Source organism: Loxodonta africana, chromosome 4, assembly GCF_030014295.1.
Source record: "Loxodonta africana isolate mLoxAfr1 chromosome 4, mLoxAfr1.hap2, whole genome shotgun sequence".
NCBI classification, from domain to species: Eukaryota; Metazoa; Chordata; class Mammalia; order Proboscidea; family Elephantidae; genus Loxodonta; species Loxodonta africana.
Window position 1 is genome coordinate 82,512,436 of NC_087345.1, and position 25,335 is coordinate 82,537,770.

The 25,335-nt window shown below is 36.9% G+C and overlaps 1 protein-coding gene across 1 annotated transcript; it reads right to left on the minus strand.

The window, feature by feature from the left end:
• Positions 1–15,028: 15,028 nt before the first annotated feature.
• Positions 15,029–16,428, minus strand: LOC100673844 (olfactory receptor 6C4-like). The gene has a single exon (XM_010601143.3). The coding sequence runs from the start codon at positions 15,968–15,970 to the stop codon at positions 15,029–15,031; it is 942 nt and encodes a 313-aa protein (XP_010599445.2). The 5' UTR covers positions 15,971–16,428.
• Between the last annotated feature and the right edge of the window lie 8,907 nt (positions 16,429–25,335).

A 25,335-nucleotide genomic window follows, 5' to 3' on the forward strand; every position in this document is an offset into this window, starting at 1 on the left:
GAGGAACAACTCAGAAAAGGAGGGTGAGAATGGTTGCACAACTTGAAGAATGCAATCAGTGTCAATAAATGTACATGTAGAGACTGTTAAATTAGTGTATATTTTGCTGTATATATTCTCAACAACAACAAAATAAACAAAATTTAAAAAGACTAAAAAAGAATAGCATTCAAGCAGAGGATGGTAAAAGTCTAATCATGGTCTGTAAGTTTGGAAACAAGGGCCAAGATTGCAATCTTGACTCGGGCAATTTAGTGAACAGATAATAGAATTGAGGAAGTTTTCTAACTTGGAAGACCACATAGTTAATAAAGTCATAAATCAAAATGAAGGATTCAGGAGAAAAATAATTGTAAGATCACAAAAAAACCAAGCGAAAACCCATTGCCCTCGAGTCCATTCCAATTCATAGTGACCCCATAGGATAGAGTAGAGCTGCCCCATAGGGTTTCCAAGGAGCACCTGGTGGATTTGAATTGCCCACCTTTTGGTTAGTAGCTGAGCTCTTAACCACTGTGCCACCAGGGCTCCAAGATTACAATAAGTTATGCTTAATCAGGTTTAGTTTAAAGCCACAGAAGAAATAGTAAACATACGAGAAGTATTTATTGCTATACAAAGGCACTCCAGCTTTAGAAGAACATGCAAAATGTGAAAAAGATTACCTTAAAAGGAAATTCGGACAAGCAATGCAAAGGACAAAGCCCAGTTTGGACAGAAACGTTTTGTTTTCCTCACAAAATAACAACACAGAATTAGAAAAAATTCTTAAGGGAACCTTCAAATCAAGGATATTCAGAAATAAAGTCTACCAATAGTAGACATTAGATAGATGATGGCTATGATGATGATGATGATGACACTGATGGAAGACGAGGAGGAGGAGAATGAGGAGAGGAAGGAAGAGAAAGAGGGAGAAAAGGAGGAAGAAAGGAAGGAAGGAACGAGAGAGGCAGGGAAGGGATATTATATATATATGTTACAGATTTAATTGTGTTCCCCCAAAATGTGTGTTTTAAATCCTAACTCTATACCTGTGGTTATAACCCCATTTGGGAATAGATTTTCTTTGTTCTGTTAATGAGACATTATTAGTAGGGTGTATGTCTTAAATCAATCTCTTCTGAGATATAAAAGAGATTAAACAAGCAAGCAAGAAGCAGAGTTGGGAGAAGAGAGATGCCAAATCACATGAAGATAGCCCTGGAACAAAAGCTCAAAAGAGACAAGGACCTTTCTCCAGAGCCAAAAGAAAGAGAAAGCCTTCCCCTAGAGATAGCACTCTGAATCAAGACTTCTAGCCTCCTCTAAGAAAATAAATTTACTTGTTAAAGCCACCATTTGTGGTACTTCTGTTACAGCATCACTAGATAACTAAGACAACATATAAATAAGAACTCCCCTGAAAGTCAGGAATTACAGGCCTAAGAAATGTCAGAGCTAGAAGCAGAGCCAGTGAAATTATGAGTAAAAAGAAAAATATATATATATATATGTTTTTTATGTATGTATGGAAACCCTGGTGGTGTAGTGGTTAAGAGCTATGGCTGCTAATCAAAAGGCTGGCAGTTTGTGTCCACCAGGCACTCCTTGGAAACCCTCTGGGGCAGTTCTACTCTGTCCAATAGAGTCGTTAGGAGTCAGAATCGACTCCATGGCAATGGGTGTGGGTATGTGTATATATATATATATATATATATATAGTATCAAGCCTATAAAGTTTTGGTATTCTTTTGAAGCTTTAGGAAAGCTATGAATATTGTTTAGAAGTTGCTTTTTTTCTTTTTTACTTTAGATAGGGTCTGTATGAGTCGGAATCAACTCGACGGAACTGGGTTTTTTTTTTTTTTTCTTTTTCTGGTTTAGTGTACTATTTTTAAGTCCTATAGTATACTTTTAAGTTTCACAGTGTACTTATGAAAGTGATGTTCAAAATCATTTCAATTCAGTCGTCCCGGGAAACCAGAGGTCAAATAGAAAGATCATCACACCCAGTTAAAAGGGAAATAAAGATTTTACACATGCAAAGTAAACACAGAAATCATGAGAATGAGAAAAACTTTGAAGCTTTAGGTAAAATTATTAAATTTTCAATATCTGGCTTGGCATGCAGGAGCGTTTGACGTGTCACTTTTCATAAGGGTAATCCACCATCTGTCTTATTGACATTTCCCCCTAGAATTAGTGCCTAATGGTTAACTTCTTTATAAAGAGTTTCCCCAGTTGTGTTATAAGATCACAGATGGGAGATTTTGAACCCTGAAAAGACATAGCAAAATCAGAAAAAAAGCTGAGATTCTTATTGCCTCAACCTACTACTTTTCTTTGTAGTTGGTAAAATGTGAGTCTAGATTTGGAAATCATCACTTTTGCAGTGAAAGGAAGGATGTTGTGGAAGGGAAATGTTACTCAGGTTTGTTAGCAGTAGCAAGCAGCAGTCTTCTCACTTGGTTTGGGGAAGAAGGGGACTATGAGTAGAAAGGAACATAGATTACAGAACTACATAAACCTAATTCTGAACCCTGAGTTTGCCATTTACCAGTTGTGTACTTAGACAAATGACTTAATAATACAGACCCTCAATTTTCTCATCTTTAAAATAACATTTTCTCTTTTCTAGTGTCGTTAGAAGGATTCCAGATAATTCATGCAGATTTCTCACTTATTGCACAAGACGGATATATAGCAATGGATATTTATTTTCCAATAGACCTGGTGGCAGTGGTTAAGCACTCACACCTAAGGTTGGTGCTTCGAACCCACCAGTCAATCTGTGGGAGATAGATGGCGGCAGTACGCTTCCCTAAAGACTTCCAGCCTTGGAAACCCTATGGAGCACTTTGACTCTGTCCTATTGGGTCACTATAAGTTGGAATTCAACTCACCAGCAATGAGTTTTTTGGGGTGGGGTTTGTATACTTAACAAAACTTAGCTTTTGAGTGACTGTTTCTGCTGGGTGAGGAAAATTTTAATTACATTCGTTCCAGGTTTTCTCAGTGAAAACCAATCAATTCCAATTCCAACTCATGGCAACCTCATGCGTATCAGAGTAGAAATGCCCTCCATGGGGTTTTCAATGGCTGTAATGTTACACAAGTGGCTATCCAGGCCTTTCTTCTGCAGCATCACTGAATGGAGTCAAACCACCGACCTTTCAATTAATAGCCAAATGCAAACCATTTGTACGCAGGGAAACTTTTCATAGTGAAGTGCTACGGAAATTTAATTCATAAACTCAGCTCTGACGTGTTTCAATTCTTAGTTCAGGATTCTGTTCTTTGCCCTCTTCTGACATTGATCAAAGATGAGTTTTACATACCACCTCAGAGAACCGTGCATGTGATCCTTTGTTGTTTCTCTTTTGGGGTCCCCATAACATTAACCACACAAATCCTCACTGCCTGTGTAGCTATCTTTTACCTTCAAGTATATAAATATTTTTTCTCTCTTTTTCTAGTTCTTAGGAGGAGAGTCAGCCTGAAAAAAACTAATTCAATTTATCAAAAGCAGAAATCCCTCCTGTTAATATTTTACTTAAAGGTTTTATTAGGAATGGTTGTTGAATATTATCAAATACCTTCCCTGACTTCCATCCAAAGTTTCTGAAACATAAGACAAATAAACCTTATTATTTTTTTTTACTGTGGCAAATATATTTGTAACAAAACACTTGCCATTTGAACATTGTTTGTAAGTGCAATCCAGTGACATTAATCAGGTTCCTCGTGTTCAGTCATCACCTCTAATGGTTTCCAAATTTTCCCGTCACCCTAACTGAAGCTCAGTGTCTCCTAAGCAATGAGTCCTTCTTTCCCTCTCCCTCCCTCCCATCCCTAGTAATCCTAAATAACCTTAGGTCTTCTCTATTCCTGATATTTCCTGTGAGATCATACAATATTTGTTCTTTTGTGACTGACTTATTTCACTCAAGGAATAAGTGAAATATGCTATCTTTCATACATATAATGAAATTCACACATGATGCTTTTGAGATTCATTCACGTAGTAGCATGCATCATTTCTCTTTATAGCTAAATAAGATTCCACTGTATGTATGTACCACATTTTGTTAGTCCGCTTATCTGCTGATAGGCATTTAGGCTGTTTTCACCTTTTGTGGAAAGGTGAAGTTATTTTTTTGCTAATTTTACCAAATTTCTTTATATTCCCCCTACACTCCTGTTATTTTATAAGCTTTATTAAGGTTCCGATTGCGATATCAAATTACCTTCCCATTCTTAACAATTAAGATTAAAGTTGAATTAAGCTGTTCATATATTCATGTTAAATAACTATACTCTATGGTCTATGAGGGGCAGTGGTTAAGAGCTCTGCTACTAACCAAGAAGTCAGCAGTTTGAATCCACCAGCCACCCCTTAAAAACCCTATGGGTAAGTTCTACTCTTTCCTATAGGGTTTCCATGAGTCGAAATCAACTCAGCAGCAATGGGTATCATCTCTGAGGAGAAACTTTAAGAATACTTTTATTTCCACGCTCATCGCCCCAAGCTAAGATGTAGAAAAAATATTTTCCCATTATTCTCTTACCATCCCAACTCTTAAATTTTACTGAAATCATTTAAAAATTTCAGTTTAAGACTTTTAATATATATTTCCTTAGAGTATATACCTTCTGTTTAAAGAACCCAGGACTAATATTGCAACATTCCAGTCATATTAACATCATTCATTTCAATTTAACTATTGCATATCGCGTATCACATGTTAAAGTCTCACTACTTTTCCTGTCTTCTTTAATTTTATTTACCTCTATACTGCCTATACTGCCGCTGTAATTTATCTTTAATTTTGTTAAAGTACATCCTGAGCACATATGCTCAAATGGAAACATAGAAAGTCTCTGAGTGGCTTTGCCTATGTAAATATGCCTTTCCTTGGACCTGACAGACAAATAATTTTATCTCAGGTGGATGGCACCAATTATTACACGTAGAGTAACTTATTATATATACAGGCAATCCTCAGGTTACAAAAGTCTACTTACGGACAACTAGTACTTAAGAACAGATTGCCATAAAGCCTATTATATTAAAAATTTGAGTTAAATACAATGGTTCGTAATAACAAACACAGTCACTAGTTTTTAATGATCATGAAAACATTCCATTTGGAAATGTTTCTTAAGTGTTTTATATGCATAGAAAGGTAAAATATATACTATGTGCTAAGACAAACATTTGCCTAACTGAGGCTAAATAAGAACTGTATTACCTGTTCTGACTTACCTACAAATTCGGCTTAAGGACAGGTTTAGGAAGAGATCTCATTTGTAACCCAGGGACTGACTTATTAATTAAATGTATATGCTGTTTTTTCATGGTAGTAAGTGCACGTGTTTAGAAAGTCAGATACTACCAACATATCTCTACAGTAGTCAATGATCAAACATCAATAAAGGAGTCTACCTCTTTATTATAATTCACCCTCGATGTTTAACTGATGATAGAACACCATGTTTCACTTAGTTGAAATTGTTGTTGTTGTTGTTAGGTGCCACCAAGTCAGTTTCGAATCATAGTATAACAATAAAACATTGCTCTATCCTTCACCATTGTCACAATTGTTACTATGCTTCAGCCCATTATTGCAGCCACTGTGTCAATCCATCTCCTTGAGGATCTTCCTCTCTTTCACTGACCCTCTACTTTACCAAGCATAATGTCCTTTTCCAGGGACTGGACCCCGCTGATAACATGCCCAAAGTACATGAGATGAACTCTCACCAAGCTTGCTTCTAGGGAGCATCCAGGTTGCATTTTTTTCCAAGACAGATTTCTTGCAAGACCGGGTGCTGACTGCAGAACAGACCATCAGTTGCTCCTATGAGTTCAAGTTGAAGCTGCAAAAATTAAAACAAGTCCACAAGAACCAAAATACAACCTTATGTATATTCCACTGAACTTGAAGATGATCTCAAGAAATGATTTGACCCATTGAACACTAATAACTGAAGACTAGACAAGTTTGTGGGATGACATCAAGGGCATCATACATGAAAAAAGCAAAAGGTCATTAAAAAGAAAGGAAAGACCAAAATGAGTGTCAGAAGAAACTCTGAAACTTGCTTTTGGATGTGGCGAAAGAGCCGAACAGAAGATTTTAAAGGTCGGTTAGAGAAGACAAAGTATTCTAATGAAATGTTCAAAGACCTGAAGTTAGAAAACTAAAAGGGAAGAACATGCTTGGTATTTCCCAAGCTGAAAGACCTGAAGGAAAAACTCAAACCTCAGGTTGTAATATTGAAAGATTCTATGGAGAAAACACTGAACAACACAGAAAGCATCAAAAGAAGATGGAAGAAATACACAGAGTCACTGTACCAAAAATAATTGGTCGATGTTTAAACTTTTCAGGTGGTAGCATATAATCAGGAACCGATGGTACTTAAGGAAAAGGTCCAAAATGCACTGAAGGCACTGGCAAAAAACTAGTCTCCAGGAACTGATAGAATACCAATTGAGATATTCCAACAAACGAATGCAGCCCAGGAGGTGCTCACTTGTCTATGCCAAGACATTTAGAAGACAGCTACCTGGCCAACTGACTGGAAGTGATTCATATTTGTACCCATCCCAAACAAGGGTGACCCAACAAGTGAGAAAATTATCAAACAGTATCATTAATATCACACTTGTTGAAGATAATTCAAAAGTAATTGCAGCAGTACATTGACAGGGAATTGCCAGATTCAAGCCATATTCAGAAGAGGACACGGAATGAACGATATCAATGCTGATATTAGATGGATCTTGGCTGGAGCAGAGAATGCCAGAAAGATACTTTGTTGTGTTTTATTGACTATGTAAAAGCATTCAACTGTGTGGATCATAACAAATTATGGATAACATAGCAAGGAATGGGAATTCCAGAACCCTTAACTGTGCTCATGAGGTATCTATAGGTAGACGAAGAGGCAGTCATTCAAACAAAACAAGGGGGCACTGTGTGGTTTAAAGTCAGGAAAGGTGTGTGTCAAGGTTGTATCCTTTCACCGTACTTATTCAATCTGTAGGCTGAGCAAATAATCTGAGAAGCCAAACTCTATGAACAAGAACGGGGCATCAGGATTGGGGGAAGACTCATTAACAACCCACTACATGCAGATGACACAACCTTGTTTGCTGAAAGTGAAGAAGACTTGAAGCACTTACTGATAAAGATCAAACACTGCAGCCTTCAGAATGGATTACACCTCAACATAAAGAAAACAAAATACAACTGGACCAATACCAATAAGCAACATCATGATAAATGGAGAAAATATTGAAGTTGTCAAGGATTTCGTTTTACTTGGATCCACAACCAATGCCCATAGAAGCTGCAGTCAAGAAGTCAAATGACACATTCCGCTGGGCAAATCTGCTGCAAAAGACCTCTTTAAAGTGTTAAAAAGCAAACATGTCACTTTCAGGACTAAAGTGCACCTGACCCAAACCATGGTATTTTCAGTCGCCTCATGTGCAAGCAAAAGCTGGACAATGACTAAGAAAGGCCAAAGAAGAATTGATGCTTTTGAATTATGTTGTTGTTGTTAGGTGCCATCGAGTCAGTTCTGACTCATAGCGACCCCATGCACAACAGAGTGAAACACTGCCCAGTCCTGCGCCATCCTTGCAATCGTTGTCATGCTTGAGCTCATTGTTGCAGCCACTGTGTCAATCCACCTCATTGAGGGTCTTCCTCTTTTCCGCTGACCCTGTACTCTGCCAAGCATGATGTTCTTCTCCAGGGACTGATCCCTCCTGACAACATGTCTAAAGAATTTAAGATGCAGTCTCGCCATCCTTGCCTTTAAGGAGCATTCTGGTTGTACTTCTCCTAAGACAGATTTGTTCGTTCTTTTGGCAGTCTGTGGTATTTTCAATATTCTTTGCCAACACCACAATTCAAAGGCGTCAACTCTTCTTCGGTCTTCCTTATTCATTGTCCAGCTTTCACATGCATATGATGGCATTGAAAATACCATGGCTTGGGTCAGGCACACCTTAGTCTTCAGGGTGACATCCTTGCTCTTCAACACTTTAAAGAGGTCCTTTGCAGCAGATTTACCCAATGCAATGTATCTTTTGATTTCTTGACTGCTGCTTCCATGGCTGTTGATTGTGGATCCAAGTAAAATGAAATCCTTGACAACTTCAATCTTTTCTCCATGTATCAGGATGCTGCTCATTGGTCTAGTTGTGAGGATTTTTGTTTCTTTATGTTGAGGTGCAATCCATACTGAAGGCTGTGGTCTTTGATCTTCATTAGTAAGTGCTTCAAGTCCTCTTCACTTTCAGCAAGCAAGGTTGTGTCATCTGCATAACACAGGTTGTTAATGAGTCTTCCTCCAATCCTGATGTCCCGTTCTTCTTCGTATAGTCCAGCTTCTTGCATTATTTGTCCAGCATAGAGATTGAACAGGTATGGTGAAAGAATAGAACCCTGCCGCACACTTTTCCTGACTTTAAACCTATCAGTATCCCCTTGTTCTGTCCAAACAGCTGCCTCTTGATCTATGTAAAGGTTCCTCATGAGCACAATTAAGTGTTCTGGAATTCCCATTCTTCTCGGTGTTATCCATAGTTTGTTATGATCCACACAGTCAAATGCCTTTGCATAATCAATATAACACAGGAAAACATCCTTCTGGTATTCTCTGCTTTCAGCCAGGATCCATTTGACATCAGCAATGATATCCCTGGTTCCACGTCCTCTTCTGAAACTGTCCTGAATTTCTGGCAGTTCCCTGTCGATATACTGCTGTAGCCGTTTTTGAATGACCTTCGGCAGAATTTTGCTTGCCTGTGATATGAATGATATTGTCCTATAATTTCCACATTCAGCTGGATCACCTTTCTTGGGAATAGGCATAAATATGGATCTCTTCCAATCAGTTGGCCAGGAAGCTGTCTTCCATATTTCTTGGCATAGACGATTGAGCACCTCCAGTGCTGCATCTGTTTGTTGAAACATCTCAAATGATATTCCATCAATTCCTGGAGCCTTCTTTTTCACCAGTGCCTTCAGAGCAGCTTGGACTTCTTCCTTCAGTACCATCAGTTCCTGATCATATGCCACCTCTTGAAATGGTTGAATATTGACTAATTCTTTTTGGTATAATGACTCTGTGTATTCCTTCCATCTTCCTTTGATGCTTCCTGCATCATTTAATATTTTCCCTATGGAATCCTTTACTGTTGCAACTCGAGGCTTGAATTTTTTCTTCAGTTCTTTCAGTTTGAGAAACGCCGTTGAAAACAGTTGAAAATGCTGTTGAAAAATATTATACCATGGGCTGCCAGAAGAGCAAACAAATCTGTCTTGGAAAAATTACAGCCAGAGTGCTCCTTAGAAGCAAGGATTTCGAGACTTCGTCTCTCATACTTCGGACATATTATCAGGAGGGACTAGTCCCTGGAGAAGGACATCATGCTTGGTAAAGGGTCAGGAGAAAAGAGGAAGACTCTCACTAAGATGCACTGACACAGTGGCTGCAATGATAATCTCAAGCATAGCAACAATTGTGAGGATGGAGCAGGACTGGGCAGTATTTAGTTCTGTTGTACATAGGGTCGCTATGAGTTGGAGCCAACTTGGTGGCACCTAACAATGACAGCAACAACAACTTATATTCATAGTAGCAACATAGGCACATAGTTTCTTAAAGTCATAATAAACCAAGTCCAAATTCAACTAAGTGAAACTTGGCAGCGTTCCATCATCAGGTAACCATCAGGGGAAAATTATAATAAAGAGGCAGGCTCCTTTATTGATGTTTGATCATTGACAATTGTAGAGAGGCATTGGTAGTACTTGACTTTCTAACATGAGCACTTACTACTATGAAAAAATACTGTATATACTTAATATAGACAGTTCCCAGGTTACAAAGGAGATCTGTTCCTAAGTCTGTGTTTAAGTCCAATTTGTGGGTAAGTCAGATTAGATACGTATATGGTTCTTATTTAGCTTAATTTAGTCAAACATTTGTCTTAGTATATAGTACATATTTTTCCTTTCTATGCATATATAACACTTAAGAAGCATTTTCAAACCAAGCAATGTTTTCATGAACATCACAAAGTAGCGTGTGTATTCTTTATTATGAACCATTATATTTAACTCAAATTTTAATATTATAAATATTTATGGCAGTCTGTTCTTAAGTACCAGTTGTCTGTAAGTCAGAGGTCAGATGTTCATAACCTGGGGATTGCCTGTGTATATATATTACTTTGTGTATAAAAATCGATCCCATCCCCGTGAGATAAAATTATTTAGCTGTCAAGTCTAAGGAAATGCACATTTGTGTAAGCAAAGTCACTCTGAGACTTTCTATCTATGCTTTCCATCTAAGCATACATTCTCAGGATGTACTTTAAGTCTTAAACTAAAATTTTTTAATAATTTCAACAAAATTTAAGAGTTGAGATGTTAAGAGAATAATGGGGAAATACCTTTTCTACATGCCTTAGCTTGGTGGAGATTAGTGTGGAAATAAAAGTATTCTTAAAGTTTCATCTCAAAGATAATATTGCAGTTATTTAACATGAACATATAAACAGCTTAATTCACCTTTAATTGTTAAGAATAGAAAAGTAATTTGATATCAGAATTGACAATATAAAAAAACTTATAAAATAACAGGAGTGAAAGGAAGAATGTAGAGGAATTTGATAAAGTTAGCAAAGTAAGGAAAAGAAAAAAATATCAAAGTAAAATGATATGTGACTATAAAATAAAATGAGAAGTAAAAAATCAAGTAATCTATTCTCAAAATAAATGTGATGGGTTAAATTTTCTCAGTAAAAGAGCACTAGATTAGGCTAAACAGAAAATTCTAGCTGCATAATTTAAGGTTGTATTTGACTTCAAATAACAGAAATTCCAGCTAACAGTGTTTAAAAGATAAGAGTTGGCCATTTATATTTTTACCTTGTTGAAATATCTATTCAAGTCCTTTGCATATGTTTTGATTCAGTTCTCTTTTTGTTGTTAATTGCAGAAGTTCTTTATGTATTCTGGATATTAATCCTTATCAGATATATGGTTTCCAAAAATTTTTCTCTTACTCTGTAGGTTGTCTCTTCACTTTGTTGATAAAGTCCTTTGATAAACAAAAGTTTTTAATTTTAGTGAAGTCCAATTTATCTATTTTGTCTTTTGTTCCTCGTGCTTTTGGTGTCATATCTAAAATCCATTATTAAACACTTGGTCCCAAAATATTACCTATATTTTTTTTCTAAGAGTTTCATGGTTTTAGTGCTTACATTTAGGCCCTGGATCCATATGAGGTAGTTTTCATATACGGTGTGACATATGGGTCCAGGTTCATTCTTTTGCTTGTGAAAATCCAGTTGTCCCCAGCACCAATGTATTAAAACACTGTTCTTTCTCTGCTGGTTGGACTTAGCACCTCTGTCAAAAATCAATTGACTATAGATATATGGGAATGCAAACAGATATTTGTACACCAATATTCATAGTAGCATTATTCACAATAGCCAAAAGATGCAAATAGCCTAAATGTCTATCAACAGATTAATGGATTAACAAAATGTGGTACGTGCATACAGTGGAATCTTACTTAGCTATAAAGAGAAATGAAGTTCTGATACATGCTACTACATGAATGTAGTAGAATTGAAAACATCATGTTTGAATTTTGTGATATGTGTGAAAGATCACATATTTCATTTATTTCATGAGTGAAATAAGTCAGGCACAAAAGGACAAATATTGTATAATTCTACTTATATGAAATATATAGAATAGGCAAGACCTAAGGTTATTTGTGATTATCAGGGATGAGAGGGAGAGAGAGGGAAAGAAGGACTCATTCCTTAGGGGACACTGAGCTTCAGTTAGGGTGAGGCAAAAATTTAGAAATGGATAGAGGTGATGATTGAACACCAATATGAACATGATTAATGTCATTGAATTGTGCATATAAACAGTGTTGAAATGGCAAATATAAAAATGCATATATTTATTATGCATATATTTACCAGAATAAAAAAAAATAAAGTTTATTTGCTTACATTTCAGAAAGTTTGGATGGAAGTCAAGGAAGGTATTTGATAATATTCAACAACCATTCCTAACAAAACTTTTAAGTAAAGTATTAATAGCAGAAATTTCTGCTTCTGATAAAATTCCCCCTAAGAACTAGAAAATGAGATTAAAAAGTATGTACTTATATACTTGAAGGTATAAGACAGCTACATAGACAATAAGGATTTGTGTGGTTAATACTGTGAGGATGCCAAAAAAAACAAACAGCAAAGGATCACACATGTACTTCTCCAGGATGGCATGGAAACCTCATCTCTGATCAACATGAGAAGAGGGCAAAGGCCAAAATCTTGAACTGACTTAGAGTGAAAACACATTAGAGCTGAGTTCATGAATTAACTTTTCATAGCACTTCACTAAGAAATGAAACCCTGGTGGCGTAGCGGTTAAGAGCCATAGCTGCTAACCAAAAGGTCAGCAGTTCTAATCCACCAGGTGCTCCTTGGAAACCCTATGGAGCAGTTCTACTCTGTCCTATAGTGTCGCTGTGAGTCAGAATCAACTTGAGGGCAATGGGTTTTTTTTTTTTTTTTGGTTTTTCGCTAGGAAAGAGCTCCCCGCATGATGCCAACAGTTTGTACTTGCCTCCTAAATGAAAGGTTGGTAGTTTGAATTCATTTAGTAATGCAACAAAAGAAAGGCCTGGTTATCTACTTCTGAAAGATTATAGCCATTGAAAACCCAATAGAGGGCAGTTCTACTCTGACACACATGTTGTCGCCATGTGTCCACACTGGATTTTGTTGGTTTTCACTGAGAAAACCTAGAATGAACTGAATTAAAATTCTCTCTACCTAGCAGAAACAAGCACTCGAAAACTAAGTTTCATTAAGTATAGGAAAATAAATATCCATTTCTATATACCTGTCTTGTGCAATAAGTGAGAAATCTGCATGAATTATCTGGAATTCTTATAACAACACTAGAAGAGAGAAAATGTTCCCATTTTAAAGATGAGGAAATTAAGGGTCTGAGTTATTAAGTCATTTGTCCAAGTACACAACTGGTAAATGGTAAACTCAGGGCTCAAAACTAGGTCTAGGTAGTCCTGTAATCTATATTCCTTTCTACCTAAAGTCCCCTTCTTCCCCAAACCAAATGAGAAGACTGCTGCTGCTGCTGCTAACAAATCTAAGTAACATTTCCCTTCCACAACAACCTTTCACTGCAGAAGTGATGATTTCCAAATCTAGACCCACATTTTACCAACTACAAAGAAAGGTAGTAGGTTGAGGCAATGAGAATCTCAGCTTCTTTTTTTCTATGATTTTGCTAATGTCTTTTCAGTGTTCAAAATCTCCCATCTGTGATCTTACAACACAACTGGGGAAACTCTTTTTAAAGAAGTTACTGTTAGACACTAATTCTAGGGGGAAATATCAAACAGGACAGAAGGTAGATTACTCCTATGAAAAGTGACGCATCAAGCACTCCTGAATGCCAAGGAAAACATTGACGATTTAATAATTTTACCTAAAGCTTCAAGGTTTTTCTTCTTCTCATGATTTTCATTTAGTGTCCACTTTGCCGGGCTAAAATTTTATTTCCCTTTTAACTAGGTGTGACAATCTTTCTATCCTCCATTTGACTTCTGATTTTCTAGCACTACTAGACTGAAATGATTTTGGACTTTTCTTTCATAAGTACATTACCTAACTTTAAAAACAAAACAAAAACAAATTCTAAACAATATTCATAGCTTTTCACACCTAAAACTCTGAAAGAATACCAAAGCCTTCTAGGCTTGATACTCCCTATTTTTTAATTCCCAATTCCACTGGCTCTGCTTCCAGCTCTGACATTTCTTAGGCACATAATTTCTGACTGCCAGGGGAGTTTTTATTTTTATATCTATTATAGTCTTTCCTTCTTTGCTCCCTCCCTTCCTTTCTTCCTTCATTCTTTCCTTCCTTTCTTTCCTCCTCTTTCTCTTCTTCTTTGTTTCGTCTTTCTCCTCCTACTCTTTTCTTCTCTATTTTTCTCCTCCTTTCCTCCTTCTCTTTCTCCTCCTTTTCCATCATTGTCATTATCGTCATCTATCTAATGCCTACTATTGGTAGACTCTATCTTGGAATATTCTTAATTTGAAGGTATACCTGAAGATTTTCCCCAAGTCTATGCTTTTAAGTTGTTCTGAAAGGCAAACAAAACCTTTCCGTACAAACTCCACTTTGTCCCTTGTTGCATTGCTTGTCCATATTTCCTTTCTTTTTTTTTCTTGGCTATAATTTTTTGTTGTTTTTGTTGTTCAGAATATACACAGCAAAACATACACCAATTCAAAAGTTTCTACGTGTTCTTTTTAAGGTTATCTTCATATTTCACGTGTTCTTCTAAAGCTGGAGTCAATCTGTAAACTGATACATAAACATATGTTTATTATTTATCTGTGGTTTCAAATTAAATCTAATTAAACATAGCTTATTGTGATCAAAAAAAAGATTTTTTTCTTTTTTTTTTATTGTGATCTTAGAAATATTTTCTTTCTGAAGCCTTCATTTTGATTTATGGCTCTATCAAACATACAGGCTTCCACATTAGAAAATTTCCTCACTTCTGGGCAACAGGTATTTGGAACCCTGGTAATGAAGTGGTTAAAGCATTAGGCTGCAAACCATAGGCTGGGGATTCCAACCCATCAGCCACTCCATGGGAGAAAGATGTGGCAGTGTGCCATTGTGAAAACTCACAGCCTTGTAAACCCTATGGGGCAGCTCTACTCTGCCTCGTAGGGTTGCTGTGAGTCGGAATTGACTCCACAGCAACAGGTTTTTTGTTTGTTTGTTTTATGATACTAGATTGGAGGTTCCTAGAAATTGGGATGTATGTTTCTTATATTTATATTCTCAATGCTGAGCCTACCACTTGAAACATAGTAGACAATAAATATTTACTAAAATACTTGTTAGTTAAAATTTTCATTAATTAAAAGTAATAAATTCTGGTTATTAAAACTTCACAATCTTTTTTACTGTGTTCTTGAAAGCTTGCTTTACCTGCTGATTCCTTAAGGTGTAAATAAAGGGGTTCAACAAGGGACTAACTGAGGTCATCAATAGAGACACTTCCTTGTCAAAGTTACCTCCTTTCTTTGCTGATGGGTCAATGTACAAAAAGATGCAGCTGCCATAAGAAAGAGAGATGACAATCATGTGGGAGGAACAAGTGGAGAAGGCCTTTGTCCTTTGCTGGGCAGAAGGGATCCTCAGAATGGTCCTGATAATGTGTGTATAAGAAAGTATCACCAGCACCAGAGTCACCACCAGAGTCACCACCAGAGTCAAAACAGCTAAGAAGATGACTATCAGTTGTAAGAGGCTTGTGTCTGAGCAGGCGATCTCCACGAGGGGTCTATAGTCACAGTAATATTGATTCAGCACATTGGAGGCACAGAAATCCAACTGGCTTATCAGGATAATTGGGGATAAGACAGTCAGAACTCCTGCCATCCAGGAGCAAAACACGAGTCGTATGCAGACCTGGCTGTTCATGATGGTCAAGTAATGCAGGGGTTTACAGACTGCCACATAGTGGTCATAAGAAATAGAGGCCAGGAGGTAAAACTCTGTTGCTCCAAGGAATATAGCAAAAAAATACTGAGTCAAGCATCCAGTAAAGCTGATGACCCTATTTCCTGTTGTCAAGCTGGTCAACAATCTGGGAATGAAAATGGTTGTGAAGGAAACTTCTAAGTAGGAGAAATTCCGCAGAAAGAAATACATTGGGGTCTTGAGGTGGGGATCAATGACAGTGAGTATGATGATGGCCAAATTTCCTAGGACACTCAGCATGTAGGCAAGTAGCAGAAAGATGAATATCACCACTTGGAGTTCAGGTTGAAATGTAAGGCCCAGCAGGATAAATTCAGTAAATGTGGTCTGGTTTTTCATTGTTGACTTTTGGTAGATCTAAAGGGAAAAGTGAGATCAGTGAAGAAAACTAGAGTTTCTCAGGTTGTTGTCATTAGGTGCTGCCAAGTTGAATTCTACTTACAAAGTAGAACTGCCCCATAGGGTTTTCTAGGCTGATGAACCACCAAGTCTTTCTGGCAATTCTCTAGTTTTACCTACCTGTGGTCTTTGGAAATGCTTTCCATTTTCTTCCATAATTTCACAGTGGTTTAATTTCAAGGTCCATATCCACAGAATTATGGCATTAGTGATTTTGGAAACTGGAAACAAAGTGCTCACTCATACTCTTCACAATCTGAATGACAACAGTGGTTGTTTACTCTGTTGATTCTAAGAGGTGAATCAAAGATGAGATGTCATACAAAGAGCCTCCAAATAGTAAAAAAAAAAAAAAAATTTATACATTACCTGACCACTTCCTGCCATGCTTTCATGCAATCATCCCACCTTTCAAGACTTAACTAGATAAGAACTGGATTACTCATTTTTCTATTAATCCAAATAATGCAAACTAGAATTAAATCTAAGTTCCTGAGGGAAAGAGAGAGAGAGAGAGTCTATTTAAGAGGAGCAAGAAAGAAAACAAAAAATATAGATGAAAAACTAGCAGTGATAGATTTAAAAGAGAAGACTTTTACAGACTAACAATCCCGCATGTTTTGTGACCTATGATAAATTATGTTGGTGTCCTTAAAGGCAGAAGATGGACTTCTTGGCAGATTTTTTTCTTGGCTAGAATGACGAAAACTTTATCTGCTCCTTTTAGGACAGGTACATGGGGAATAATTTCCTGGAGGGAAAGATGCCATGTGGACTCAAGTTGAGAAGGTGCTAATGAACCTCAAATGTTGACAGCTTTGTGAACAAGCTGTGAACATACGTCTGGGGAAAGAAAGCCCAGAGAGACCACGTTGAATGTACAATGAGAGAATCAGCCACAGCCTAAGAGTCTGAGGAGAAGCAGAGAGCAATGTGGTAAGACTTCTGTGGATGGTTAGAAATAATTATAACTTGGTCGTTACTAAAACATACCACTGCATTGATGACACAAGTTGAAATTCATTGACAAGTCTCACATTCCAAAAATATTTCATAAACTACTTTTTTAAAACAGGAGAAGTCCTTTTATTTAAAGGAGAATGAGTGGCCAGATCACTACTTGCAACTTCATCAGAAATCAATTCACTTCTCAAATTGTGATTAAATCATCTATCCACCACCCACCCCAAAATGTAAGCATATATTATTTCATTACCATTTTCTGTTCACTCCTTTCGCCTTGTTCATCATGTGCCATTACAAAAATAAAGTACAGAGATCATTCTCAAAGGGGAAAATATGTGTAACTGAAAACATATAAAGTGCTTTCTGCTTATTATTAAGCAGGGCCCAAGTCTGTTACATGCATGACCTTATTTAAACATCCTAGCAAATCTTTTGAGTCTGCTTATTTTTAGCTCCATTTACACATGAGAAAATTACAACGGGTAAATTTCTTATGTTTATCATTTTTTCCCTTAAGTATGGGTCCTTAAGCAATGTAGTTCAGTGTTGCCTGTTTTTGAACTCTATAAAAATGAAATTGCATTGCATGTATTATTTTCTGTCTTGCTTCTTTTGTTCGATTTTATGTTTAATATTCATCCATGTTGTTGCTCGTAGCTGTGAGTGATCTATGTTCATTACAGATTCCATTTATGAATTCATCACAATTTATTGACTCATTCAGTTGATGGGAATTTTTTTTTCTATTTTGGGGAAATTATGAAATGTACAGCTATATTGCTACATATGTCCAAAATTTTCTCTATGATATATATCCAGGAGTGGAATTGCTGGGCTATTGGATATGTATAATTCAACTTTACTAGCTAATGCCAGGCTGATTTCAAAGTAGTTGAATTATTTGCAGTATCACCATCTCTATAGTGTCCAATTTCCTTCTGTCCCAAATCTCTCCACTTAGAATTCTCAGGCTGTCAATGATTACCAATCTGTCCAATTTAAAGTGGAACAATTATGGTTTTGATTTGCTTTTTCCTTGATTATTAGTGTAGCTAAAAAAATTTCTACATCTGTTTTGGCCATTTGTATTCCTCTTGCCCAAATTTACCCCATTGGATTATCTATGGAGCCCTGGTGGATCACTGGTTATGAACTCAGCTGCTAACCCAAAGGTCAGCAGTTCAAATCCACCAGCCACTCCTTGGAAACGCTATGTGGCAGTTCTATTCTGTCCTATAGGGTTGCTATGAGTCAGAATCGACTGGACGGCAATGTGTTTTGGATTTTCTTTTTCCTAGTGATATATCAGAGTTCCTTATATATTTAAATATAGTTACTTTCTGTTGTATAAGCTGCAATCCCATTTTTTGCTCTGTCTGTGGTCTGTTTTTATGAACAGACTTCTTAATTTATCAATTTTTCAAACTGATAAATTAGGCAAATTTATCAATTATTTGCTTTCTCATTTAAGAAATTCTTCCCTATCCCAAGGCCATGAAGATATTCTCCTACGTTACCTTCTTAAAACTTAATGCTTTCTCTTCCAAATTTATGTCTATAACCCATCTGGAATTTATTTCTCCTGAATTGATTCACAATTTTGTATTTTTTCCATATGACCTCCAAATAGTCCCAACACCATTTCTTGATAAGACTGTCTCTTTCCCATTGTAGTGATGCCTTTATCATAAATCAAGGACCCATAAATACATTGGTTACTTGCTGGGTTCACTTCTTTTCCATTGGTCTTTTTATATATTCCCATACTGTAGGTAGCCCTGTTGCACCTTGCCGTCAAGCCAATTCCAATGCATAGCAACCCTATAGGACAGAATAGAACTGCCCCTAGGGTTTCCAAGGAGCACCTGACCTGGTCCATTCAAATGTCCAACATTTTGGTTATTAGCCAAGCTTTTAACCACTGCACGACTACAGCCCCATTCTTGTACCAATTCCATGCTATTTCAACTAACATAGTTTTAGAATAATTACTGACCTCTGGTAGAACAAACCCTCTCAATTTGTTATTTTTATTTTAGAGTGTGTTGGCTATTTTTAATAATTTTCAACTCACCAGAAATTTTGCTTATCAACCTTCACAAAAACAAATCTATTAGAATGTTTATTGGGACTGTATTGACTCCATGGAAACCCTGGTGGCGTAGCGGTTAAGTGCTACGGCTGCTAACCAAATGGTCGGCAGTTCGAATCTGCCAGGCACTCCTTGGAAACTCTATGGGGCAGTTCTACTCTGTCCTATAGGGTTGCTATGAGTCGGAATCGACTCGACAGCACTAGGTTTTGTTTTTTATTGACTCCATAGTAAACTTGTGAAAACTGGTATCTTTAAGACCTTGAGACTTCTAGCCCATAAATGTAGTATACCGTTCCATGCGCTTGGATATTTAAAATGTCTCCAAATACAATTACACAGTTTCAATGTCCGGAGGCACGGCCAAGATGATAGTCAGACGTTTCTGGTGATCCCTCTTACAACAAAGACCCAAAAAACAAGGGAACTGATTATATATGTGACAAGCTAGGAACCTTGAATATTAAAGGCAAAGTTTGGAAATCGGGCTGAGTGACAAAGGAAGAGAGAGACAGTTCAGAAGCAGTGAGGACATGCCACACCTGACTCAGCAGAAACCGAAGCCCCTCAGGTGTGATCCCCTGGCACGACTGTGGCAGGGCTGGCAGTAGTGATAAGGACATGGTTTCCTCAGGGAAGGACAGTGAGCCACACAAAATCAGTGAAGAACAGCACTCTCAGCAAAAGGCAAGTACTTGCATCTAATATACTGCACCCCCAACCACAAGCTGGCTTCAGTGGCTATTGATTTCCCTGGGCCTAGGATAGGTTCTGCTCTGTATGCTGAGCCATTCTCCTGGCCTTGGAGAAGGAATAAATTAACAATTGGGAAAAAATAATCTTCCAGCTTCCCTAAGCTGGGAACTCAGGGCAGAAGCAGCTCCAGTCCAGGCAAAATGGTTGTTGTTGTTGTTGTTGTTGTTGTTGTTAGGTGCTGTCGAGTCAGTTCCGAATCAAAGCGACCCTATGCACAACAGAATGAAACACTCCCCAGTCCTGAGTCATCCTCACAATCGTTGTTATGCTTGAGCTCATTGTTGCAGACACTGTGTCAATCCACCTCATTGAGGGTCTTCCTCTTTTCCGCTGACCCAGTACTCTGCTAAGCATGATGTCCTTCTCCAGGAACTGATCCCTCCTGACCACATGTCCAAAGTATGTAAGACGCAGTCTCACCATCCTTGCCTCTAAGGAGCATTCTGGCTGTACTTTCTTCCAAGACAGATTAGTTCGTTCTTTTGGCAGTCCGTGGTATATTCAATATACTTTGCCAACACCACAATTCAAAGGTGTCAACTCTTCTTTGGTCTTCCTTATTCATTGTCCAGCTTTCACATGCACATGATACAATTGAAAGTACCATGGATTGGGTCAGGCTCACCTTAGTCTTCAAGGTGACATCTATGCTTTTCAACATTTTAAAGTGGTCCTTTGCAGCAGATTTATCCAATGAAATGCATCATTTGATTTCTTGACTACTGCGTCCATGGGTATTGATTGTGAACACAAGTAAAATTAAATCCTTGACAACTTCGATCTTTTCTCCATTTAACACGATGTTGCTCATTGGTCCAGTTGTGAGGATTTTTGTTTCTTTATGTTGAGGTGCAATCCATACTGAAGGCTATGGTCTTTGATCTTCATTAGTAAGTGATTCAAGTTCTCCTCACTTTCAGTAAGCAAGGTTGTGTCACCTGCACAACGCAGGTTGTTAATGAATCTTCCTCCAATCCGGATGCCCCATTCTTCATATAGTACAGCTTCTCAGATTATTTGCTCAGCATACAGATTGAACTGGTATGGCAAAAGGATACAACCCTGAGGCATACCTTTCCTGACTTTAAACCAATCAATAGCTTCATGAGCACAATTAAGTGTTCTGGAATTCACATTCTTCATAATGTTATCCATAATCTGTTACGACCCACACAGTCAAATGCCTTTGCATAATCAATAAGACATAGGTGAACATTCTCCTGGTATTCTCTGCTTTCGGCCAGGATCCATCTGACATTAGCAATGATATCCCTGGTTCTACGTCCTCTTCTGAAACCAGCCTGAATTTCTGGCAGTTTGCTGTCAATATACTACTGCAGCTCTTTTTGAATGATGTGCAGCAAAATGGCACCAATATATCTGAAGATAAATCAGATAAAAGAATTTTATAAAATGAAGAAACCTTAAGAATCATGTGAGACTCCATCAAGCAAATAACGTACAAGTGATTGGAGCATGAGAACAGGAGGGATAACAAAAAATTCAGAGAGAATTATTGAAGATTTGTTGGCAGAAAACTTCCCTGATATCGTGAAAGATGAGAAGATATTTATCCAAGATTCTCATCAAACTCCACAGAAGGTAGATTTTAAAGAAAAGTCACCAAGACATATTATAATCAAAATTGCCAAAACCAACAATCAAGAGAGAATTTTAAGAGCAGCCAGGGATAAATGGAAAGGCACCCTTGCAAAGGAGAGTCAGTAAGAATAAGCTTGGAATACTCGGCAGAAGCCATGCAGGCAAGAAGGCAATGGGAAGACTTATATAAAAAATTTAAGGAAAAAAAAACTGCCAGCAAAGAATCATATATCCAGCAAAACTGTCTCTGAAATACGAAGGTGAAATTAGGACATTTCCAGATAAACGGAGGTTTAGGGAATTCATAAAAACGAAATCAAAACTACAAGAAATATTAAAGGAAGTTCTCTGGTTAGAATATCAATAATATCAGGTATCAATCCAAGACTAGAACACTGGACAGAGCAATCAGATGTCAACCCAGACAGGGAAATAAAAAAAAAAATCAAGTTAAAAAAAACAGGGAAACACCAATGTTATTATGTAAAAGTAGACAATATTAAAACAATAAAGAGGGACTAAGAAATGTAGTCATAGACCTTTCAAATGGAGAGGAAGACAAGGCAATACAAAGAAATAAAAGTTAGGTTTAAATTTAGAAAAATCGGGTAAATAATGAGGTAACCACAAAGAAGACAAACTATCCTGCACATCAAAATACAAGAAAAAAATAGAGACTCAGCAGAAACAAAATCAACAACAATGAATAAGAAGAAAAGACAAGATATAAAGATCATCTACTCAGCACATAAAATTAAGTAGGAAAAAGAAACAGACAACACATAAAAAAGACACTAAAATGACAGCACTAAATTCATACCTATCCATAATTACGCTGAATGTAAATGGACTAAATGCACCAATGAAGAGACACAGAGTGGCAGAATGGATTTAAAAAAATGATCTGTCTATATGCTGCCTACAAGAGACACACCTTAGACTTAGAGACACAAACTAAAAGTCAAAGGATGGAAAAAAATGTATCAAGCAAACAACAATGAAAAATGAGCAGGAGTGACAATACTAATTTCTGACAAAAGAGATTTTAAAGTTAAATCTACCACAAAGGATAAGGAAGGCCACTATATAACGATTAAAGGGACAATATACCAGGAGGATATAACCATATTAACTATTTATGCACCCAGTGACAGGGCTGCAAGTTACATAAAACAAACTCTATCAGCATTGAAAAGTGAGATAGACAGCTCCACAATAATAGTAGGAGACTTCAACACACCACTTTCGGAGAAGGACAGGACATCCAGAAAGAAGCTCAATAAAGACATGGAAGATCTAAATGCCACAATAAATCGACTTGACCTCATAGGCATATACAGAACACTCCACTCAACAGCAGCCAAGTATACTCTCTTCTCTAGTGCACATGGAACATTCTCTAGAATAGACCACTTGTGAGATCATAAAGCAAGCCTTAGCAGAATCCAAGCCACTGAAATATAACAAAGCATCTTCTCTGACACTAAGGCCATGAAAGTAGAAAACAATAACAGAAAAAGCAGTGAAAAGAAATCAAACACTTGGGAACTAAACAATACCCTGATCAAAAAAGACTGGGTTATAGAAGACATTAAGGATGGAATAAAGAAATTCAAAGCATCCAATGAGAATGAAAACTCTTCCTAGCAGAACCCTTGGGACAAAGTGAAAACAGTGCTCAGAGGTCAATTTATATCAATAAATGCACACATACTAAAAGAAGAAAGGGACAAAATCAAGAAATTATCCCTACAACTTGAAGAAATAGAAAGAGACCAACAAGAGAAACCCTCAGGCACCAGTAGAAAGCAAATAATAAAAATTAGAGCAGAATTAAATGAAATAGAAAACAGAAATACAACAGAAAGAATTAACAAGACCAACAGCTCGTTCTTTGAAAAAGTTAACAAAATTGATAAACCATGGGCCAAACTGACAAAAGAAAAACAGGAGAGGAAGCAAATAACCTTAATAAGAAATGAGATGGGCAATATTACAATGGACCCAACTGAAATTAAAAGAATCATATCAGATTATTATGAAATACTGTACTCTAACAAATTTGAAAAGCTAGAAGAAACGGATAAATATCTAGAAACACACTACCTACCTAAACTACCACAAACAGAGGTAGAACAACTAAATAGACCCATAACAAAAGAAGAGATTGAAAACATAATCAAAAAACTCCCAAGAATAAAAAAAAATAAAGGCCTGGCTGGAACGGCTTCACTGCAGACTTCTACCAAACATTCAGAGAAGAGTTAACACCACTACTACTGAAGGTATTTCAGAGCATACAAAAGGGTGGAATACTCCCAAACTCATTTGATGAAGCTAGCATATCCCTGATACCAAAACCAGGTAAAAAAAAAAAAAAAAAAATTTTTTTTTTTTTTTGGTAAAGGCACCACAAAAAAAGAAAATTACAAACCAATATCCCTCATGAACACAGATGCAAAAATACTCAAAAAATTCTAGCCAATAGAATTCAGCAACATATCAAAAAAATAATTCACCATGACCAAGTGGGATTCATATCAGGTATGCAGGGATGGTTCAACATTAGAAAAACAGTTAATGTAATCCAGCATAAAAATAAAACAAAAGACGAGAACCACATGATTTTATCAATTGATGCAGAAAAGGCATTTGAGAAAGTTCAACGATTCACGATAAAAACTCTCAGCAAAATAGGAATAGAAGGAAAATTCCTCAAAACAATAAAGAGCATTTATACAAAGCCAATAGCTAACATCACCCTAAATTGAGAGAGTCTGAAAGTATTCCCCTTGAGAACAGGAACTAGACTAGGATGCCTTTTATCACCCCTCTTACTCAACATTGTGCTGGAGGTCCTAGCTGGAGCTATTAGGCTAGATAAAGAGATAAAAGGCATCCAGATTGGCAAGGAAGAAGTAAAAGTATCTCTATTTGCAAACGACATGATCTTATAAACAGAAAACCCTAAGGGATCCTCCAGAAAACTACTGAAACTAAAAAAAGAGTTCAGCAGAGTATCAGGATACCAAATAAATACTCAAAAATCAGTTGGCTTCCTCTACACCAACAAAAAGTACGTCCAAGAGGAAATCACCAAATCAATACCATTTACAGTAGCCCCCAAGAAGATAAAATACTTAGGAATAAATCTTACCAGAGATGTAAAAGACTTATACAAAGAAAACTACGAAACACTTCTGCAAGAAACCAAAAGAGACCTAAATAAGTGGAAAAATGTACCTTGCTCATGGGTAGGAAGACTTAACATTATAAAAATATCTATTCTACCAAAATCAATCTATACATTTAATGCAATTCTGACCCAAATCCCAAGGACATTCTTTAATGAGGTGGAGAAACAAATCACCAACTTCATATGGAAGGGAAAGAGGCCCTGGATAAATAAGGCATTACTGAAAAAGAACAAAGTGGGAGGCCTTACTTTACCTGATTTTAGAACCTATTATACCGCCACAGTAGTCAAAACAGCCTGGTACTGGTACAACAACAGATACATGGACCAGTGGAACAGAATTGAGAATCCAGACGTAAATCCATCCACATATGAGCAGTTGATATTTGACAAAGGCGCCAAAACAGTTAAATGGGGAAAAGACAGTCTTTATAACAAATGGTGCTGGCATAACAGGATATCTATCTATGAAAAAATGAAACAAGACCCATACCTCACACCAAGGAAAAAATGAACTCAAAATAGATCAAAGACCTAAATATAAAATCTAAAATGATAAAGATCATGGAAGAAAAAATAGGGACAACATTAGGAACCCTAACACGTGGCACAAACAGTATACAAAATATTATTAAGAATGCAGAAGAAAAACTAGATAACTGGGAGCTCCTAAAAATCCAACACCTATGCTCA

Coding starts and splice junctions, on each gene's coding strand:
- LOC100673844 (XM_010601143.3), bottom strand. CDS start 15,970: ATGAAAAACCAGACCACATTTACTGAATTTATCCTGCTGGGCCTTACA.